The 18,469-nt window shown below is 53.1% G+C and overlaps 6 protein-coding genes across 6 annotated transcripts; 4 read left to right on the plus strand and 2 right to left on the minus strand.

Annotated features, from left to right (window-relative positions):
- Positions 1-598: 598 nt before the first annotated feature.
- On the plus strand, positions 599-2,680 carry NEUTE1DRAFT_125284 (uncharacterized protein; the record flags this gene model as incomplete). The annotated part of the gene is made up of 2 exons (XM_009856951.1): positions 599-1,635; positions 2,656-2,680. 2 exons carry the CDS (start codon positions 599-601, stop codon positions 2,678-2,680), a joined length of 1,062 nt encoding a protein of 353 aa, XP_009855253.1.
- A 2,378-nt stretch (positions 2,681-5,058) lies between these two features.
- NEUTE1DRAFT_54069 (uncharacterized protein) lies at positions 5,059-5,667 on the plus strand (the record flags this gene model as incomplete). Its single annotated transcript, XM_009856952.1, has 1 exon — positions 5,059-5,667. The coding sequence occupies one exon, from the start codon at positions 5,059-5,061 to the stop codon at positions 5,665-5,667; it is 609 nt and encodes a 202-aa protein (XP_009855254.1).
- Positions 5,668-6,542: 875 nt separating this feature from the next.
- Positions 6,543-7,999, plus strand: NEUTE1DRAFT_118472 (uncharacterized protein; the record flags this gene model as incomplete). Its single annotated transcript, XM_009856953.1, has 4 exons — positions 6,543-6,635; positions 6,864-6,909; positions 6,974-7,367; positions 7,426-7,999. 3 exons carry the CDS (start codon positions 6,869-6,871, stop codon positions 7,756-7,758), a joined length of 768 nt encoding a protein of 255 aa, XP_009855255.1.
- Positions 8,000-8,449: 450 nt separating this feature from the next.
- On the minus strand, positions 8,450-9,758 carry NEUTE1DRAFT_89174 (uncharacterized protein; the record flags this gene model as incomplete). Its single annotated transcript, XM_009856954.1, has 1 exon — positions 8,450-9,758. One exon carries the CDS (start codon positions 9,756-9,758, stop codon positions 8,475-8,477), a length of 1,284 nt encoding a protein of 427 aa, XP_009855256.1.
- Positions 9,759-11,198: 1,440 nt separating this feature from the next.
- On the plus strand, positions 11,199-13,421 carry NEUTE1DRAFT_70492 (uncharacterized protein; the record flags this gene model as incomplete). The annotated part of the gene is made up of 2 exons (XM_009856955.1): positions 11,199-11,630; positions 11,688-13,421. The coding sequence occupies 2 exons, from the start codon at positions 11,235-11,237 to the stop codon at positions 13,179-13,181; spliced, it is 1,890 nt and encodes a 629-aa protein (XP_009855257.1).
- A 421-nt stretch (positions 13,422-13,842) lies between these two features.
- NEUTE1DRAFT_113675 (uncharacterized protein) lies at positions 13,843-16,032 on the minus strand (the record flags this gene model as incomplete). Its single annotated transcript, XM_009856956.1, has 3 exons — positions 13,843-14,902; positions 14,956-15,255; positions 15,440-16,032. The coding sequence occupies 3 exons, from the start codon at positions 16,030-16,032 to the stop codon at positions 13,843-13,845; spliced, it is 1,953 nt and encodes a 650-aa protein (XP_009855258.1).
- Between the last annotated feature and the right edge of the window lie 2,437 nt (positions 16,033-18,469).

The following is an 18,469-nucleotide window of genomic DNA, read 5'->3' on the forward strand; positions in this document are numbered from 1 at the left end:
AACAGAAAGTTAACGCTAGTTGGTGTAATTCGTGGCTGGCCATTGTTAGTGGATGGCGAGGGGGGGATCCAGGGGATGCACAAGAGAAAGGATGAACGGAGCTCATCCCGACTTGATTACAACTGTAGCTTTGTTTTTGCTCTCTTCCCCTTTCTCTCAACTTCATCTATCTACTTCCAGAGTAACCATCACTTTTGGTCTTCACCAAGTAAACAAACCCGACAGAACACAAATGTCCACCCAAGGCCTCTCCCGCGCCCTTGCGCGCTCCACCACCACCAAATCCATCCCCAGAATCCCCACGGGGATTTCAAGGATTCCCCGTCAATCGCGACTCCACAGCACTTACACGGCGACAACAACCACAACCACAACACCACGCCGCCCATCACCAACCACAGTCTCACCACTACTAACCCTCAACCACATCCAAACCCAACGCCGCAACGCCTCCCACAACAAACACCCCGCCGGCTTCACTCCCCCCTCCCCTACCGACCTCACCGAGCTCCGCGAGCGCGTGCAAGAATTCGTCCGGCGTTCCCTTCCCGAGACCCTCGCCGCCGAAACCGACAAATCCAATGCCTTCCCGCCTCACATGTGGCAGGCCCTCGGCGACGCCGGTCTCCTCGGCATCACGGCCGACGAAGCCTACGGCGGTCTGTCGATGGGTTACCAAGCGCACTGCATCGTGATGGAGGAACTCTCGCGCGCTTCGGGCTCGATTGCCTTGTCCTATGCCGCGCACAGCCAATTGTGCGTGAACCAGTTGAGTCTGAACGGCAACGCCGAGCAAAAGGAGAAATACCTGCCGGGACTGATTTCCGGCGAAAAGGTCGGTGCGTTGGCCATGAGCGAGAGTGGAAGTGGAAGCGATGTGGTCAGCATGCGGACGACGGCCAAGAAGGTCGAGGGCGGGTATAAGCTCAATGGAAGCAAAATGTGGATCACCAATGGCCCGGATGCGGACGTGATTGTGGTGTATGCCAAGACGGAGCCAGATGCTGGAAGCAAGGGAATCACGGCTTTCATCGTTGAGACGAAGAAGGACGGGGTCAAGGCAGAGGGGTTCGAGTGCCTGAGGAAGCTGGACAAGATGGGCATGCGTGGGTCGAACACCGGCGAGCTAGTGTTTGAGAACGTATATGTGCCCGAGGAGAATGTGCTGGGCAAGGTCAATGGGGGCGTGAGGGTGTTGATGGAGGGATTGGATCTGGAGAGGCTGGTGCTGAGCGCGGGACCGCTGGGTTTGATGCAGGCGGCGCTGGATGTTGCCTTGCCGTATGCTCACTCGAGGAAGCAGTTCGGCACCCCGATTGCCCATTTCCAGCTGTTGCAGGGCAAGTTGGCGGATATGTATACCAAATTGCAGGCATCGAGGGCATACACGTATGCGACGGCCAAGACGGTCGATGAGCAAGGAATTATCAAGACGCAGGATTGCGCTGGTGCCATTTTGTATGCGGCAGAGAGGGCAACCGAGGTCGCTCTGGATGCTATTCAGATCTTGGGCGGTATGGGCTACATGGAGGAGATGCCGGTGTCGAGGATCATGAGGGATGCCAAGTTGTATGAGATTGGCGCGGGCACCTCAGAAGTTAGGAGGATGGTCATTGGAAGGGCTTTCAACAAGGAGTATGCCCATTTGGCCAACAACTAGCTTGTCTGTTGAAATTATTATTAGACTGGTAATGACATCGGGTACCTCTATAGACAGAAAGGTGTTCGACATTTTCAGTATCAGCCTCTCCACTGAGAATAGTGTGGTTTCTTCCACTTTGTTCGTTGTCTTGTTCAGAAAAACTGTACGGAAGAACCTCTCAACATGCCCCTTTACAAGCTGCATTATGAGGCTAGTGTACACAGCTGCTGCATGAGATGCTGTGACGGGCCCAGACTTTTCGTTCCTTGCTCTCCGTGTACCATTGTAATAATTGACATTCGACATTGATGATCATGATGACGACGATCTACCTTGTCCAGCCTTCCCGCCCCTTGCCTGTCCTTCGTTGCTTCGCACTAGTCTTTCCACATCCTGGTCTGTGTGAGTGTCTTGTGCCTTGTGCCTGCGTTTAGACAAGGATGACCCCCACCCTCTATTGACCACTCCTTCATCGTGATGAGAACGGGATGGTGGTCGAGAATGTGATATATGAGCCGCACAATTGTGTGGTAGAACCCGGTTGGTCCGCTCTATTCTATATGTAAACGCATGTCACTAAACCGCCGAAGGAGAGCGAGCTTTGTCAGCGAGTGTTCCTTACTCGGGAACCTTTCCCCCACGAAAACTTGTGGGGAGCAACCACATGGGGAAGAGCTTCGTTTATACACGTGTACGATCATGGCGGCCCTGGCATATGCACGTAACCTTTGTTGGTGAAGCAGCCCAGCCCCCTCCCCTTCAACCGCGAGTAAGAACTAACACCGTCGAACAGTCACAGTATCAGCTATACGTCCCGGTTATGTTTCCATATTCGATCAGTTTCTTTCTGACCTCCACAATGATCCGCAGAACCGAGCGACTGAATCTTCAGTACCAACGTAGCCTCGAAGGTATTATGCAACATCGGCCTGGGTAGATGGGTGCTTGCACTGAGCTCGATTTCGGATCGTCGACACTTGGTTGCACATCGAGGCTGACCTGATATTGCCAAGCTCCTTCATCGCGCTTCTTCCTTAGCTCTCCTAATGATAGAGATATCGTTCGTGAGTCTCTCTTTGTGTCCTCCCCAGCTTGCGGTTATGTGGGATGAGCCGCGTTTGTCAACTTGACGGGCGGCTGAGGCCGTTCTTCGCTCGTTTTCCCCATGTTCACTCAAGGCTTAGCATCCCTGTCGTCGTATTGCTAAACCAGCAATGTCTCTTTGCCACTACATTTTCCCTGAAAGATGCTTACGCGGACTAGGGATTTCGTAATGTAAGCATACAAATACCCGTTGGTTTTCCTTGCCGGGACTGAAGTCTGTCCGAAACCAAAATCAGCCCCCTTCTTGAACCTTTTCCGGTTGACGTGATACGGGATCTCGACAAATATATGAGACAGACGTTTCTGGGCACGCAAAATTTGCGATGACTTCCAAAGTCCGGACCTCCTTTTTCCGAGAGGAGACAGGAGAATGATTTCGATTGTGCTCAATATCTTACCCCCTTGTGATGATCAATGATACCTCGCATTGAACAGCGGGCTATCACTTTGAATGTACTCTCGAGGTTCCTGTTCGGTCGTCTTCATGTAGACTAACTTCCCAATGCCTTTTGTAATAGTTGGGTAGCGTAGCATCTAAGGACACGGCATGTTTAAGCGTCATCCCACATAGCAGGTGAGTGTGTATGCGCTTCGAGTTTCTACTCTGCCTGAAACTTAAAGACCGCCAAAGGATTTGTCAGGGTATACTCATGCCCGATTTGTTGTGGTAACATGGGCCCATTCCCTTTGTAAGCATTGGCAAACGAACAGCTTGTAAGACCTCCGCAGGGGGCAATCTGCGAATGATAGTTAAAAGTTGGTAGTACAAGGCCGGAGCGGTAGGATCGCAGAGCGTAGCAACTTTCAACCGGTCAAAAGGAGAGGTCGAGGAGATTTAGTGAATATAATATGCGAGGACTACTCGAATAGGACAGCGTGGAAGGATGGGAGCGAATGTATGTTGGCGGCTCATTGGATACGAACCAGCCGTTGGACCCCGGTTTCTGAGGAGTACGTAGGAGGACCGTTTCCGTTGATCGGGTGAGCTACCCTGACAAGACGGATATGATTGAACCTTCCCCTACGAGAAAATGTTTGCATGGCGGGCAATCGCAGAGAACCCCGGTGAAAATCAGCTTGTCGACGCAGGAACAGGAACGGGAGCGCCGGTGTAGGCAGGGGAAGGCATCAGGTAAAATGTCGGTGACCGAGTGCTTTACGGGGCAAAATGAAGAGTAAGATGGCACAGAACTGCTTGCTTGCCCCAAAAGTATCCAATGTGAAAAAAAAAGTTTCTCCCTCTACAGGGTTGAATTCCATCATAGAAACTCCAGGAAGGAAACGGAATCCGGAACGAACAGCTGAAAGCTACAAAGAAACAGAAACCATAGAACAGCGGTGAAGATCTTTAACAACACAAATGGAGTAGGGCTCTGGGTTTATACCAAGAAGCCGACTTGTACCGGCACTCATGAAAAGATGATGGCTTTGGGGCAATGTACAGCATCGGGCATCTGATGGTGCTACGGTGGTATGATCAGCCACCATCGTCACCAGAATGCAGTGAATTCAGTCGACGTTGTGATTACTCAAACGAGACATCATGAACTTTTGCTCCCAGGTATCACATAACGCCGCTTTGATTTGGGGCCAACTTTGGTGTTGATTCGACGACAGCTGTGGTAAGACTGACGACTTAGAAGGAGGACAACACGTGGAGCTGTATCGGACCGTCGAACTCGCAGCACGACAGGGCGATACGGTACGTAGGTTTGTGAACCATGGTCGTGACACAAGGCTCGGGGTTCGCGTTCATGGATAATATATTGCATAGGGAACTGGGGGGCAGGCGTTAACTGGCCGCTTCCATGGGACCCATCACGATGGTGTGTCGGTAGACGCTTGTTTCTTTTTCAGTCCGTGAACCCATGCTTTGGACCAGTCCTGCAGATTGACCGGTTGCTACTGTCGCTCACCGGCGTTTGAATATCAGGATGAAATGGTCCGGAGTACTGGGTACTAACCATGGCGTGTTTCTGAGCCGCTCGGTCTGCAGGCGAAAGAGATGAATGGTACTGTTAATATAACTTGAGTGTGGTATTGGGAGAGAGCGAAAGAGTTGCTTTTCAGAACAGAGAGTTTGCTTTGTGGCGTGGCCCATATACCAGACTTGTCGAAGCTGTGGCGAGACTGGAACGCATCATCCTCGGCTTGTTCATTCCTTGCACTGGCAACCATATATATGGGGGCATCCTTGAGCAGCTCCTCGGTGCTCCCACAACACACACAAGGAGAACTTCTCCCGCAGCAGTGAACCTCGCCGGCCTCCAAAAACTTTTAAACCAAGAACCGACAACAGAACTGACAACATAATGGCGATCGATCTTCAGCCATGGCTGGATGGCATTGATGCCAGCATGGTATTCCACCCAGCTAACGCCTTTGTGATCTCGTGCGGCACCGTGACGCTTGACCTCGGCCGTGGAAAGGTGCTGTTGATTTGGAACCGGAACCTTTCGATCTTTCAGCTGCCCAAGGGTCGAAGGAACATTGACGAGCCCATGCTCAACGCGGCTCTGCGCGAGACATACGAAGAGACCGGAGTGCGGGCGGCGCCTCTGGAGCTCAACATTGCTACGAGAGCAACACCGCCTACCGTCGACGAAGGGGCTGATGGGCCACCACAAAAGAGCCCACAGATCACCGAAGGACACCTGAGCACCGAGTTTGTCGGTACCTGCCTCTATCCAGACCCGCAGTCGGACACCAAAGCGCTCAAGGCCGTCTTCTTCTTCGTGGCAACGGCTGACTCGACGGCCACACGAGACCATGGGACGCAGGAGACATATGAAAAGCTCGAGGCTTCATGGGTTCTTATCTCGGAGGTGGACCAGAAACTCCGATTTGCGAGCGAAGTTGCTGTTGTGAAGAAGGCGATAGCCGATGTTAGGAAATCGGGATATACCATCAACAATGCCTAGTTGAGGTCTGTTGACGTGGTGGATGTTGGAAAGAGATTGCACGAGACTGAGAGAAATGTCGAAGGAAGGCCATCCTCCCTTGGTGAGTGAAGGGCCTTCCAGACATTTGGGTGATGGAATATATGCGGGGGGAAAACTGCGTGATCTCCCAGAAAGGCGCATGGAAATTGTGACGGTGATGTTTTAGGGTGTGAAGGCAAAAGAGACTGTCAAAAGAACGGGAAAAGGCCGGTGGGATTCGAGTATGTGTTAATTTAGAACGCGCTGTCTTTAGCAATAAAGAATGTAATTTGACATTGCAGACATGGAGATCTTCATCGCAAGGTACTGGATTTCCACTCGCAGTCGATCTTGTCTGGTCAGATCGAGACGCAGATGAAGCCTGTCATGTGTCACGGATGTTCAATCTCTTCGCGGGAAAACACGAGACCGTAGATAATTCCAGATTCGGAAAAGCGACCGGTCTGCATGAAGACGGAGCGAGTGGTGAGGCGGCCGTCTGGTTGATTGAGGGTGAGACGGACTGGTGTTCAATCATGTGGTGTTGAAGTTGGTCGAAACTAAAGAAATGGAGAATGAAAGAAGAGAAATGATGGCGTCCATGCGATGTAAACTTTTGGCCCCGAGACGCCAGTCGATCGCGGCACATGATTGGTCAGGTACATGGTCGGCAATTGAAGTCCCGATCATTGAAGCCATCTGGGCTCCTTCCTCTCGAGAACAAGGATGGGCGGGAAGGTGGGGTTTCGGGAAGCAGTTTGGACGTGGTGGTGACATCATAGGAACCTGAACTGGGAGGAGGAAGCTACCCCGCCCACCGATGCTCCTGCGTGTTGCGCGGCGGTTGCGCGATGGTGATGGTTACTTGTCGAGCATTGAACATAAACACTTAAAAAAAAACCCAGTTGAATTTCAGGACGTGTATGCTATAAACTCACAGTCCCTCATACCTCATCAAGGTACAACAGGTATGCCTGGTCCCAATCAGTTCCGTCTCACGGCTTCAGTGCCATCTGCTTCCTCTGCGAGTCTCTCTTCTGTTTCGCGAACCAGCGCCTATTCCCGTCTTCTACATAGCACATCCCAATCTTCTTCAGCCAGTGCTGCTCTACAGACTATTGCATATTCACGACCCATCATCTCTGCTCAACTCATTGCGAGTACCCTTGTTAACAGTCCGGCCCCCCTGCAAACAGCCAAAATGTCCACCATGCAAGCCTGCCACGGCCACAACGAGGCCTGGTAAGTGATGCGTCTCTTCTCACCCCATCCTGACGGGCAGTCACCATTGACACAAGACCGCCAGCTGTAACATCCCTCCCGTCGTCACCTCCGGCTACAGCCCCAAGGGTTCCTTCACCGAGTACGATGGCCTAAAGACCTATGTCACCGGCCCCGACGATGCCACTAAGGGCATCGTTGTCATTTACGACATCTTCGGCTACTTCGACCAGACCATCCAAGGCGCCGACATCCTGGCCACGAGCGACGACACCAAGTACAAGGTGTTCATGCCCGACTGGTTCAAGGGCGAGCCGTGCCCCATTGAGTGGTACCCTCCCGACACGGACGAGAAGAAGAAGAACCTGGGCGCTTTCTTCAGCAAGAACCCTCCCCACGGCGTCGCCGAGAAGCTCCCTGCCTTTGTCAAGACCCTGAGCGCCAAGCATCCCAACATTAAGTCCTGGGGTATCATTGGTGTAAGTGTGGTTGTCCCTAGGTATACAAGGGAACCTGTCTGACTAAAGTTTACAACAGTACTGCTGGGGCGGCAAGGTCGTCTCCCTAATCACCAAGTCCGAGAATAACCCCTTCTCCATTGGCGCCGAGTGCCACCCGGCCATGGTTGACCCCGAGGAGGCCAAGGGCATCAAGGTGCCCCTTATCCTGCTCGCCTCTAAGGAGGAGCCCGAGGACAAGGTCAAGGAGTTTGAGCAGAACCTTAGCGTGCCCAAGCACGTCGAGACCTTCAAGGACCAGGTCCACGGCTGGATGGCGGCGCGCGGCGACTTGAAGGACGAGCGCGTCAAGAGCGAGTATGTCAGGGGGTACAAGACTGTTTTGGAGTTCTTTGGCAAGAACTGGAAGTAAATGGGGATGGAAATGGTGGCGTGGATGATTTGATGACCTAATGAAGAACACCAAACTAATGATTCATTGACTGCATGGTTCTGACGATGAGTGTTGTCAAAGGGTTGCATTGATATATTCGGCGGATGAGCCCATTTTACAACAATTGGCGTGGTGGCAGAGTGGTCTAATGCGCAAGACTAGAAATCTTGTTCCTTCGGGAGCGTCTGTTCGAATCAGGCCCACGTCGCACGATGATCATCAAAAACTATTTTTCCCCCCCCTTTTTGATGCTGTTTTGAATTCATATCTCTTTTTCGCCATTTTAACCGATTTTCTTTTCTTTTTCAAATTTCGGCGAGGAAGAAATAACAAGATGACATGATTCTCTCGCTTTCGTGTTGATGTAAAGGGTACGCGACAACATGAAATAGCGTCATGTTGCCCCTCGAAGCCTTTTATCTTCTCGCAGGCATGCTGTATTTTACTCAAGACTGATGGGGGTCCACAGCATCAGGAAAAAATGTTGGCGATGGAGTTATTAGCTAAGATTGGTGTATTGTCTAAGCCCTCGTAATTCTGACGAGCGCGGGTATCAAATGCTTTTGTCTTCTTCCTTTTCCTTTTATGGTCCAGAGCGAAATCTAATTTTCCTTGAACTTCCATCATTTCCTCGCTGAGGCATACTTTCCACTGCAACCGAGATCCACATCATATCATGCTAAATCGGTGAGTGCCTACGCAACACTTCCACCCGGCGGCGCCGTTATGCCTGCCCACTTCAGCTGCTGCGCGACCTTTCTCTGCTCCTTCTCCCTCTTCCTCGCCTGGCTGATACTCACTGTCGGCTCCCTCGCCTTCTCGACCGCCTGCGCGAGCGTCTCCTCTGTGACCCTCTCCAGCGCGAACCGGCCCAGGTCTCCTCGCCGCCACGCCTGCACCACCCAGTCGGCTGCGTTTTCCAGGTTCAGCTCCGACCCCTTTCTCAGTTTACCCGTGCGTGTCGCCACCGCCCGCAGGAACTCGTGCACGTCGTTGGTCGGCTTGCCCAAGTCGAACTTGCGCGTATACAGCTTCGGGTCGACAAGATTCAAATGGTAAAGCAGGTAATCGGCCACCGTGACGGACGGAATCACGCCGTCTTTCACGCACCCTACCAGCGCCAGACGGAGCATGTCCTCCGGGTCCGAGACGTACGGGATGAACACGCCCGGCGTGTCCATGATGAAGACTCCCTCGCCTAAGCCGGCGCTGCTCGGGTCGTCGGCGGACTCGCCAGCTATGATGCGCACGGGGGTGCCGATCTTGCGGGTAACGCCCGGTGTGGCGCCAGTTTGCGCGGCTTTGGGCAGACCCATGCCCTTGGCGCGCAGCCGGTTGAGCAGGGTGGATTTGCCGCTGTTGGGCATGCCGACCACCATGGCGCGCATACCCGTCAGAGAGTCGGCTTCGCGAGCGATGCGCTTGATGGACTCGAGCAAGTGTTTGTCGTTGTTGGGTGCGTCGTTGCGACTGCGGGCGCCGGCGGAGGTGCCGAGGAACATGACGTCTTTGGTGGTGTAGGAGTTCTTGTGGTACTTTTTGAGGGTCTTGACCATGTCCTTGCCGCTTTGGTAGCGGCCGTTGGTGTAGCCCTCGATGGAGGTCTCTTTGGAGAAGTTGCCCGAGGGTGGGCCGAGGTCGTGCTTCGTATAGACGATGATGCGGGAGCGCTCGCCGGCAGCGGAGGCGGCGAGACTGCGCTCGAGGAGCGGGTTCCACGAGCAGATGGGTACGCGGAAGTCGCGGCATTCGATGATCAAGCCGACGTTCGAGATGGTCTGGCGCATTTTGTTGAGGGCGGAGGCGTGGTGGCCGAGGTAGTAGGAGCGGGTGATTTGGGTCGAGGATTCGTAAACTTCGCGCGGTACGAAGCCGCCGCCGGCTGTGAGGGAGGTTGCGGTCCTTGCGACATTCTCGACTGCCGAGGTGACGGCGGCCGTGGCGCCGGCTGCTACTTTGCCAGTTATTATGCCCGACATTGAGTATTTTTCGAGTGTTTTGGTGTTGCGAAGAGTTCGGTTCTCGCCTCGGCTATGCCGGACCGGATCGAATGCGCCTGGGGGCAAGTCTCGCTCGGATTACCGTCGTCGTTGTCGTTGCTCTCGTTTCAGGGAATGCGTTTATGGTGGAAGAAATATCTTTGTGGTTGGCGATAGCATACTTCGCAATGTGCCAAGGCTGTGTTCTGGTGGTAAAGACTCCACGGGTCTCATTGTTGATTGTGGATGGCTCGAACTTAGGTTCACGATCCTGGACTAGGTAAGTCTGGAATTTGAGTTCTGATAACGGATAAATGCTTATCGGTAGAATGTCCTCTGATAAGTGCATAAGAGCCAAAAGGTACCTCCCACTTGGGACATTTCGACTGTGATTGTTGACCTTTTGCCCAACACTATTACTGTACAAAGCAACCTTTAGGATCAGCTGTCCTTGATCTCGTGAATCAAAGCATTCAACATCAATGCTATGTTTGCAGATATGGACTGGCGCTGGACTACTGGTAAGAGAGTTGTGACCGCCCTCGCCGCCTTCCTCATCCGAACACATGTGATGGTGGGTTGACCAGTGACGTAATTGCTTCTGCGGCGTAAGAAACGAGAAGCGGGCAATGGTCCGGATCTGCGATTTAGTGGGGCATCTTGGATCTTGAGGTTTCTTTTGTGGATTTTTGGAACAAATCAAGGTTGGGCATCAAAGACAGTGGTGGCACGTGCGCTGTGACGAAGACGGGAGTCGACTTGTCCGCGCTCTGCTCGCTTACGTTGTTGCCCCGATTCTCTCGCCAAGAACAACATCAAAGAAACTTCCTTGGAAGAAAGGCGCGATTGGGGCATGCCCTGTAAAAGACTGGAATACGGGAAAAAGGAAGGTTTTCAATTCTCAACACTGCCCGTACCCACCATGATACTACCCGCCTCGAAGTGGCTATGGATAGGGGTTCTTTTCGGCCCTTCTGGCCCAATCTCCTCGTAACCTTCAAGGGATCGGCGTAGTCTGTAGAGATCTAGGCCGGAGTGTTCCCCCCATGCTAATCTTGAACCATACCCTTCTTTCCCATAAGACATTTTCACTATACTCAGAATTTTCTTTCTCACCGCTCTGTTAGGTCGAGATCTCTTTTTGTCTGCATTCATTATCTCACAGGGAGTTCGAGCCTGAAGACGCGGTGAGGTCTCTCATAGCTCCTACCTATACTCAGCCAACGACCGAAAGATGAGATAAAAGATCGAAGCTTCCACGACCGTGTTTGGGAAACAAACAATCTCTCGTCCGGCGTCGCTTCTTCTCCAGTGTCAATATCCAATAACCTCCCTTCGCCGACCTTAGCCCCGCTTATATACATAGCTATATAAGTTGAACTCCACAGCCAATCACTCTGCCGTCAACCAACTTGATTTTCCCGAGATCGACGTCAACTGCCTTATTGCTGTTTGGACCAGGAACAGGAACACGATATGCTGGAGAAGCCCGAGGCCAAAGCCCCATGGCTGGCCACAGTATCAAACAGGTTCAGGAAAGGAGGGAAGCTCCAACCATTCAGGTTGCTGAGGCAGGACATACACAACCTACGCCAGAGATATGTTTCGGATTGGACAGTCTTCAACCAACTGGTTGTCGCCAGTGCCGTCTATGTTTTCTTCACCAATATCCTCCCGGGCATCACCTTTGCCAATGATCTCTTTGTCCTCACCGGAGAATCATGGGGCACCATCGAAGTTGTCTTTAGCACTGGCCTTTGCGGCCTCATCTTCTCCCTCTTCTCTGCACAGCCCTTGACTATCTTGGGTGTCACTGGTCCCTTTTCCGTTCTGGCGGAGAACATGTACAAGCTATGTACAAATAACTTTCATGTAAGTGACCTACCTATGTTCAACCATGACAAGAAAACATCGACTAACATCATCAAGGTCCCCTTCCTCCCGGTCATGGCCTGGTCCCTCATCCACTCCGCCTGGATGCACTACCTTCTCGCCATCTTTAACGCCCACGACTACACCATGCAATATGTCACCGACTTCAGCGCCGATATCTTCTCCCTCCTTAATTCCGTCATCTACTTCCACAAGGCCAGTCTCGAGCTCAAACGAAATCACGACAATGTTCCCTTCGACGCCTTCCTCTATTCCATCATTGGGGCCTTTGGCACCTGCCTCATGGCCATCTTTCTGTCTACCGCACTCGAATGGAAGCCCTTGTTCGGGCGCATCATCCGCATGGGACTAGCCGAGTACGCGGCTGCCATCTCCATCATCTTCTTTATCGGCGTCCCGTACATGGGCGAGCTAGCGAATCTCGATCACGAGCGCCTTTCCATCCAAAAGACGTTTCGACCCACCAGCCCGGCCCGTGACACGTTCTTCGTGAGGTTCTGGGAGGTGCCACTGGAGTGGGTGTTCATCTCCATCATCCCCGGCGCCATCATCACGGTGCTGTTCTACTTTGACCACGAGATCAGCAGCATCATCTGCACTGTTGAGCGCTACGGCGTGAAGAAGCCGGGCGGGTACGCTTGGGACATTGTCCTGCTGGGCACGACCACTGCGCTTTGTGGAATCCTGGGTATTCCGCCTGCGAACGGCTTGTTGCCGCAGGCGCCTTTGCATTCAGAGTCTCTGCGGCATTGGGTGGAAGTTGACGACGATGATGATGAAGACTCCGACACCCCCCTTACGACGACCTCTAATAATCCTCCCCAGTCAGCTACAGCCACAGCCACAACCTCACCCTCACCCTCAACCTCCTCCTCTTCCACAACCTTATCATCCCCCAACATCGACGACGCCCCCAGAAAGAAGAAACTCGTTCCCCGCGTCCACGAACAGCGCTACTCTCCCCTTCTCCAATCCGCCATGATCCTCGTCTTCATCAGCCCCCCCTTCCAACACCTCCTCGGCTTCACCCCCACCTCCGTCTTAGCCGGTCTATTCATGTACATGGGCTACCAATCGCTCTCCGTCAACCCCATCCTCCCTCGCTTCTTCGAAATGCTTTCCCCGCCCTCGGAACTCCCGCCCTTGCCCAACCCGCAAATCTCACGATGGGCGGTGCACGGGTATACCCTCACCCAAATCGTGCTGACGGGCATCATTTTCGGCGTGACCTTGACGGTCGCGGCGCCGGGGTTTCCGGTGATTATTATCATTTTGGTCCCTGTGAGGCTGTGGATCATGAATAGGATTTGGGGCAGGGAGACGTTGAGGTTTGTGGACGGGTGGGCGTGTAGGCCGGGGAAGCCGGAGGATAGTGAGGAGGAAAAAGCAGCGAGGGGGGAAGGAGAGAGGAGTGGCGGCGATGAGAATGTGAGTGCGAGCGCAAATGTGGGTGAGGACGATGTGGAGAGGGGACTGGCGATGACGTCGACGGGGATCATCAGTGAGGGTGTGAGGGAGAAGCAGAGGTGATCTTGGATGATTTTGTGGTGAATGTTTCAAGGGTTTGTTTTGCTGTATTACGCGAGTGAAGGAAAAAAAGTTTGAAGGGGGTGTAGTTGAAAGTTGGACGGATGATACATGTACGGCGATGAATTCGACACGATAATGATTTAATAGTATAGCATGAGCATGAACAGGCAGGGCATAGTACGAGCATAGCATCGAAGGCCAAATAACAACGATAGAGCATGATGGTTGATACCCACAAGCGAACGAAATAGCATCATGGCAAAAAACCTAGGCAATGAAATTCTTGAAAACTCTATACTCCGTTATCAATGATACCCACGCCGTCCTAGATACTACCAGAACCAATTATCCTATTTAAACCAAGAAAAACGCCCCAAAAAATGCATCGCTGGCCTCACCACCCATTCGCCCACGTCGTCAGTAGGTGGAAGGGAGGATACAGCTATCCCGAGTACTCTCGATATAAACTTGAAAGCATCCAATCATCGCAAAAACCTGCCTAATGATAGCACCGTTCTGCCCGAGAAAACACCAAGACAAAGGAAAGTGGAAAAGAAAAAGAAACCCAAAAACGAAAACATGGAAGTTATCATCAGCCTTTATCCGACGTAATCCATGCCACATGCACATCAAGTTGAACATCCATTATCCGCTCATTGTATCACACTGTATACTCCTGCTGCCACTTGACCAACCTCCGGGTCAAGCTGTCCATCATCTCCACGCAGCTGAGGTCCTTGAAATCCTTTCCTAGCTGCCCTTCTGAAGTCATGACAGCGGCTGGGGTCGAGCAATTGACCCCGAGCATGCCTGTTGCCGACCCTGGCTTTTCACAGTCAGTTGCTAATTGTGGTGCGACGCTGTTGCCGTTTGTCTTGTCGTCATCCGATGGTGACTCGCCAGCAAGCTCAACTTGGGTTCGCGAAATGAAGTCAAGGAGTGCTGCGGCCCTCCTCTTCATGTCAGTCATGGTGATCTTGCTGTTCATCCCACCCTTATTCTTCCCGTGTTTTCCGTGTCCAGTAGCCTTCTCTTCGGCCTTACTTGGCTTCGGAGGAGGCGGTACTTCAGCTGGTGCCTCCCCTGACTGTGATCTTGCAGGTGATGGCTCGTTGTCATCACGTGTGTATTGATTGCGACCCTTCTTCTTATGTGATCGCTTCTTCTCAATCTTGGCCGTGGGAGTAGCTGCAGCGGGAGGGTCTTCCGGAGTCGACTGTGAGGCAGGAGGGGGCTCGGGTACCGCTGGTGGTTGCTCTTCTTGTTCTGCCGGTTCTTCCGCAGCGGCAGGGGTAGCCATAGTAGTAGTAGTGGTAGTCGTTGTAGTGGTCACGGCGGTGGCGGCTGCGACCGGTGTCGTTGTAGCGGGCGTCTTGTTCACTGCCGCACGAGCTGCTAGTGGTAACTCGTCCGAAGGGTCTGAATCTGTATCTGTGTCAATTTCAGATGCCTTCGCGAGAGTCGTGGCTTTCGTACCATCAGCTCGCCGGCGCTCAGCTCTACCCTTTCGCTTGTTTGCTGCCTCAGCCCTTTGTCGTTCGCGTTCTTCTTTTTCAGTTGTCTTCTCGGTACGCAGAGTGCGGCCTGCTGCGCCGCCCCGCGATCTAGACTTTGCACCATTCCGCGTTGTTGTGCCGGCGTCGTCAGAGTCTTCAGTGGTCTTGTCGAGGCTAGGAGAGGCCGATCGAGAGCTCGTCCTCTGCCTCTTGTTTTCTGACTTTCTTGAAGAGGGTCAGCGGTTATTGATGTCGGGCAGCGTAGGACGTGGACCTACTCTTCGCTATCGCTTCTGCCTCGCTTTGTTCTTCTCGTGGTAGTTTCGGGTTGTTCAGAAGCTGCATCTTCTTTGCTTGCTTCAATCGCCCGTCTCAGGGCTTCAGCTTCGTCGTAGTCAGCTCCTCGGCTGTTCATTGTAGATCTTCGCTTCGACGCGGAGGAAGTGGTCGTACCACGTCCGTTGCGGCCCTCCGGTTTATCTTTGGGCGGTGATCTCGTGCCATCCTTATTGAGAGAGGCGGATCTAGAAGTGGTTCGAGAGGGGCGCTTAAGGGGCAGGTAGTGCGAATAGCGTTGTCTGTGAATCATGTCGTCAGTGGACTGGAGAGTGAATTGACAATTGTCGTGGATGGAGGAGGATATTGCATGAAAGGTGAGGCAACGTCAAAGGCGTGTGATGGGCTTTGACGCACTCCAGCTGAACTTTCAAAAGTTCAGCTCCCGACCATGCAACCCCAGGACCAAAGAAATGCAAGATTTACCCGTTGCTCGCTGTGAAAATTTTGTGGAATTCTTTGCGGCACTCTTCGCAGAAATATTCGTCTGGGCTTGACTCTTCGGTCATAATGCCAACGCAGGCGCCATGTTGCCAAACCTTGCAAATGTCGCATTGTACGAAAAATCCGGCCGCATCGTCGGTGACATCGGTCGCGAATATGGGATCGATATCCATGCCGTCCTTCAAGCCATGCTTGGAGTCTTCGTCGAACGGCGGAGGGCCTGGGTAGTCCTCGTAGCCGCAAATGCACCGAACGGCCTCGTCCTCGTCTTGAGCATCATCGTCGCCGTGTGCCATTTCGACCTGCTCAGACTTGTTATTTGCCCTCTCTCTTTCTTCCTGCTGACCGCGGGTACGACGCCGTGTGCCAAACGAGTCGTCCGCTGTAATTGTCTCGTCTGGAGCCTCAGAAGATAGCGATCCCGAGGAGCTTGACTTTTGTGGTGAGACAGCTTTGTTGAAATACCTGGTGCTGCGCTCACCACGACCTGACGTGCTGGACGTGCTGGACGAAATTTGCGATTGTGATTGGGAGGTTCGCGCTCTTGACGACCGCCTCGGATCGGACCCTGCCATTGCTTGCAGCTGGGGCCGCAGTCAAGGCAGGAGCTTGAAGTGTGTAGGGTATATAATCGACACGATTGGTGTCGAAGAGGAGAACGCGATCCGCAGGCCCGTTGGGAGGGGGTTCTGCGGTCGGGTATCCGGAGTGCCTGAGGACGATGACGCACCCTAGCACTAAAACAATTCCGTTTTACTTGAAGCTCGACAATTGCGATGTGGATGGTCGTGAGAAGTAATGGGGCGTGATGGCGGGAGCAAACCCGAATCACGCGATCGTCTGTCGATGTGGTCACGGAGAAGCGAGGACTCGACGAGGCCGAGTCTCGACCGCAAATTGAATCTGACACAACTGTTGAGTGAAGATGCGATCGAAGGTGTCGAGGTTATGAGACTCGTGCTAGGTTCGAATCGTAGCTTGAAGCCGGTGCTTGGTGGTAGAGAAGCGTAAAGTATCGAGGATGGACCGACCGACGGCGGAGGATCGCGAAGGCTTAGGTCGAAAATCCAGCCAAGTGAGGAGGGTGCTCGATCGGGGGCGTGCTCGAGATGAGGATGTCGCCGGCTTGCTTGTGTAAATGTCCACGAAAGCAAGACTCGTTCGCTGCTAACTTGGGTAAAAGATTGAGCGGGTACGAGGGTGGGAAAAAAACGAAGAAGAGGGGACGAAGGACAGGCGAGACGAGATGTCTATGACGGGATCCGAAGTGCTGGCTAGGCCAAATTGGAGATCGGGGAGCGGTGGTCGACGTGGTAGGTGGGTGGTAAACTATTTCTCATGACGGAAACAACAAGTTCGACAAGTCGGGTTTTCGTGCCTATGACCCAGGGTGTGCGTGGTGAGGATTTCCAGAAAAGAGGAGAGCGAGGACGGCACTGCCTGGGAGGAGGAAGCGATGGCTGGTCTCTCTTGGTGTGTGTACAATGGTGGAAACCGAGCCCGGGACCTAGTCGAGTTGCCAGCCCCAAAAAAAGACGGGACCACCGCACCGCACCATGGCACCACGATGCACCACGACCACCACCACCAACCCGACACGGCGCTCTTGCAGTTGCAGTGCTTGCAGTAAATTTTGGCAGAAAGCTGTCCGCCCGGGCACCCACTCTGGCTGCCGCCCACCCACCAACCCCGGTCTGATCCCGTCCGTCACTCAGGCACCTCCTCACTCCTCCTCACGGTAGCGGCAGTGGCAGCGCCAAAGCGTGCGGGGCCATCTGGAAGCTCGGTCCCCATGTTGACCAATCCGGTACCGGGAAAAAGTTAATGGGCCAGCTCGACCAGGATATTAATGATCTCTGGGATGCGGCGTCGAAAGCCGGCTTGTCGATGCTGTTCAGTTTTCAGAGACGAGTAGACATAGTTTGATGTAAGAAAGTCGTATGTATAGGTATGTAGAGGCCGTAGAGTGGTGAATTGCTTGTACCGTCCTTCGGGGAGGGTTCGTGCTATGACATCACGCCTCAATAGGTGAAGCCCGTGTCCAACCTAAACCGACAAGAGAATAAGGGGCATCTTGAAAATCGAAAAGGGTTTGAAGTGAAATGTGGTGCAAACAAACATCGATAGTGGAAGACGACGAAACTCGCTGTTGCACACAAGGGGGAATTATTTGGGGTAATAGGAAGGGGACGGGAGGCGGGGGTTCGGTTCGTTGCTCGCTGCAGGTCGGGTCTGGTTCAGGTTGTTGTCGGGTTGAGCAAAGCTTTCCAAGTGAAATTGCATCTCCCGTCGTCGAATGGGTCTCGTTTGCTTCTCAAAGGGAAAATGGCAGTGCTTGGTGTTGTCAGGGCGGCATCAAATCAGATGCAACTATGAATGGCACCGGCACCGCAGTGTTCTGCCTGTGATGGAAAACGCTTGGCTCTTGCTCGAATAGTGTAAGCACAGTGCGTCCGATATCCAGGAACCGCCGCCCACAACCCGGCCTCCATCATTCAGGTCGCTGGCTCGAGTCGGGTTAACACTTCAATGTGAGTGTGCATGGCGATGATTTTAAGGGTGAGTAGAAACAGAGACACTTGCCCGCCCAGAAAGAAGCTCAGTTGCTGGGGAAGTCATGCTAAGGTAGTTGGTACCTAGGTAGTTATTGGGACAACATCAGTCGACTCGGTACTCCCCCATGGTCTTCAAATTGGATTTGGGAAATCGACAAACGTACAGGTAGCTCAGTAGCTAGAGAGGTCACGGTATGGAAATTCAGCATCTCACTTGGGGTTGTTCCTTGGAGTCTCCAGTGGTGTACCCGTGGGAACACCAGTATGCTTGACGGTTCGTGATTTTGCGGTCGACATCTAGGGTATTATCATTGGGTGATCTCTCAGTTTCCGTTGATCTCTCCATGTTGGGAGAGACCCAATCCCATGCGTGAGGCGATTCACTCGGATGGGAACCGGAAACCGAATGGAGGCTCCCCCGGCCGGGAACTACAAGTGGAAGGCGGGGGCGGAACAG

This window comes from Neurospora tetrasperma (assembly GCF_000213175.1).
Source record: "Neurospora tetrasperma FGSC 2508 unplaced genomic scaffold NEUTE1scaffold_81, whole genome shotgun sequence".
Lineage (NCBI taxonomy): Eukaryota > Fungi > Ascomycota > Sordariomycetes > Sordariales > Sordariaceae > Neurospora > Neurospora tetrasperma.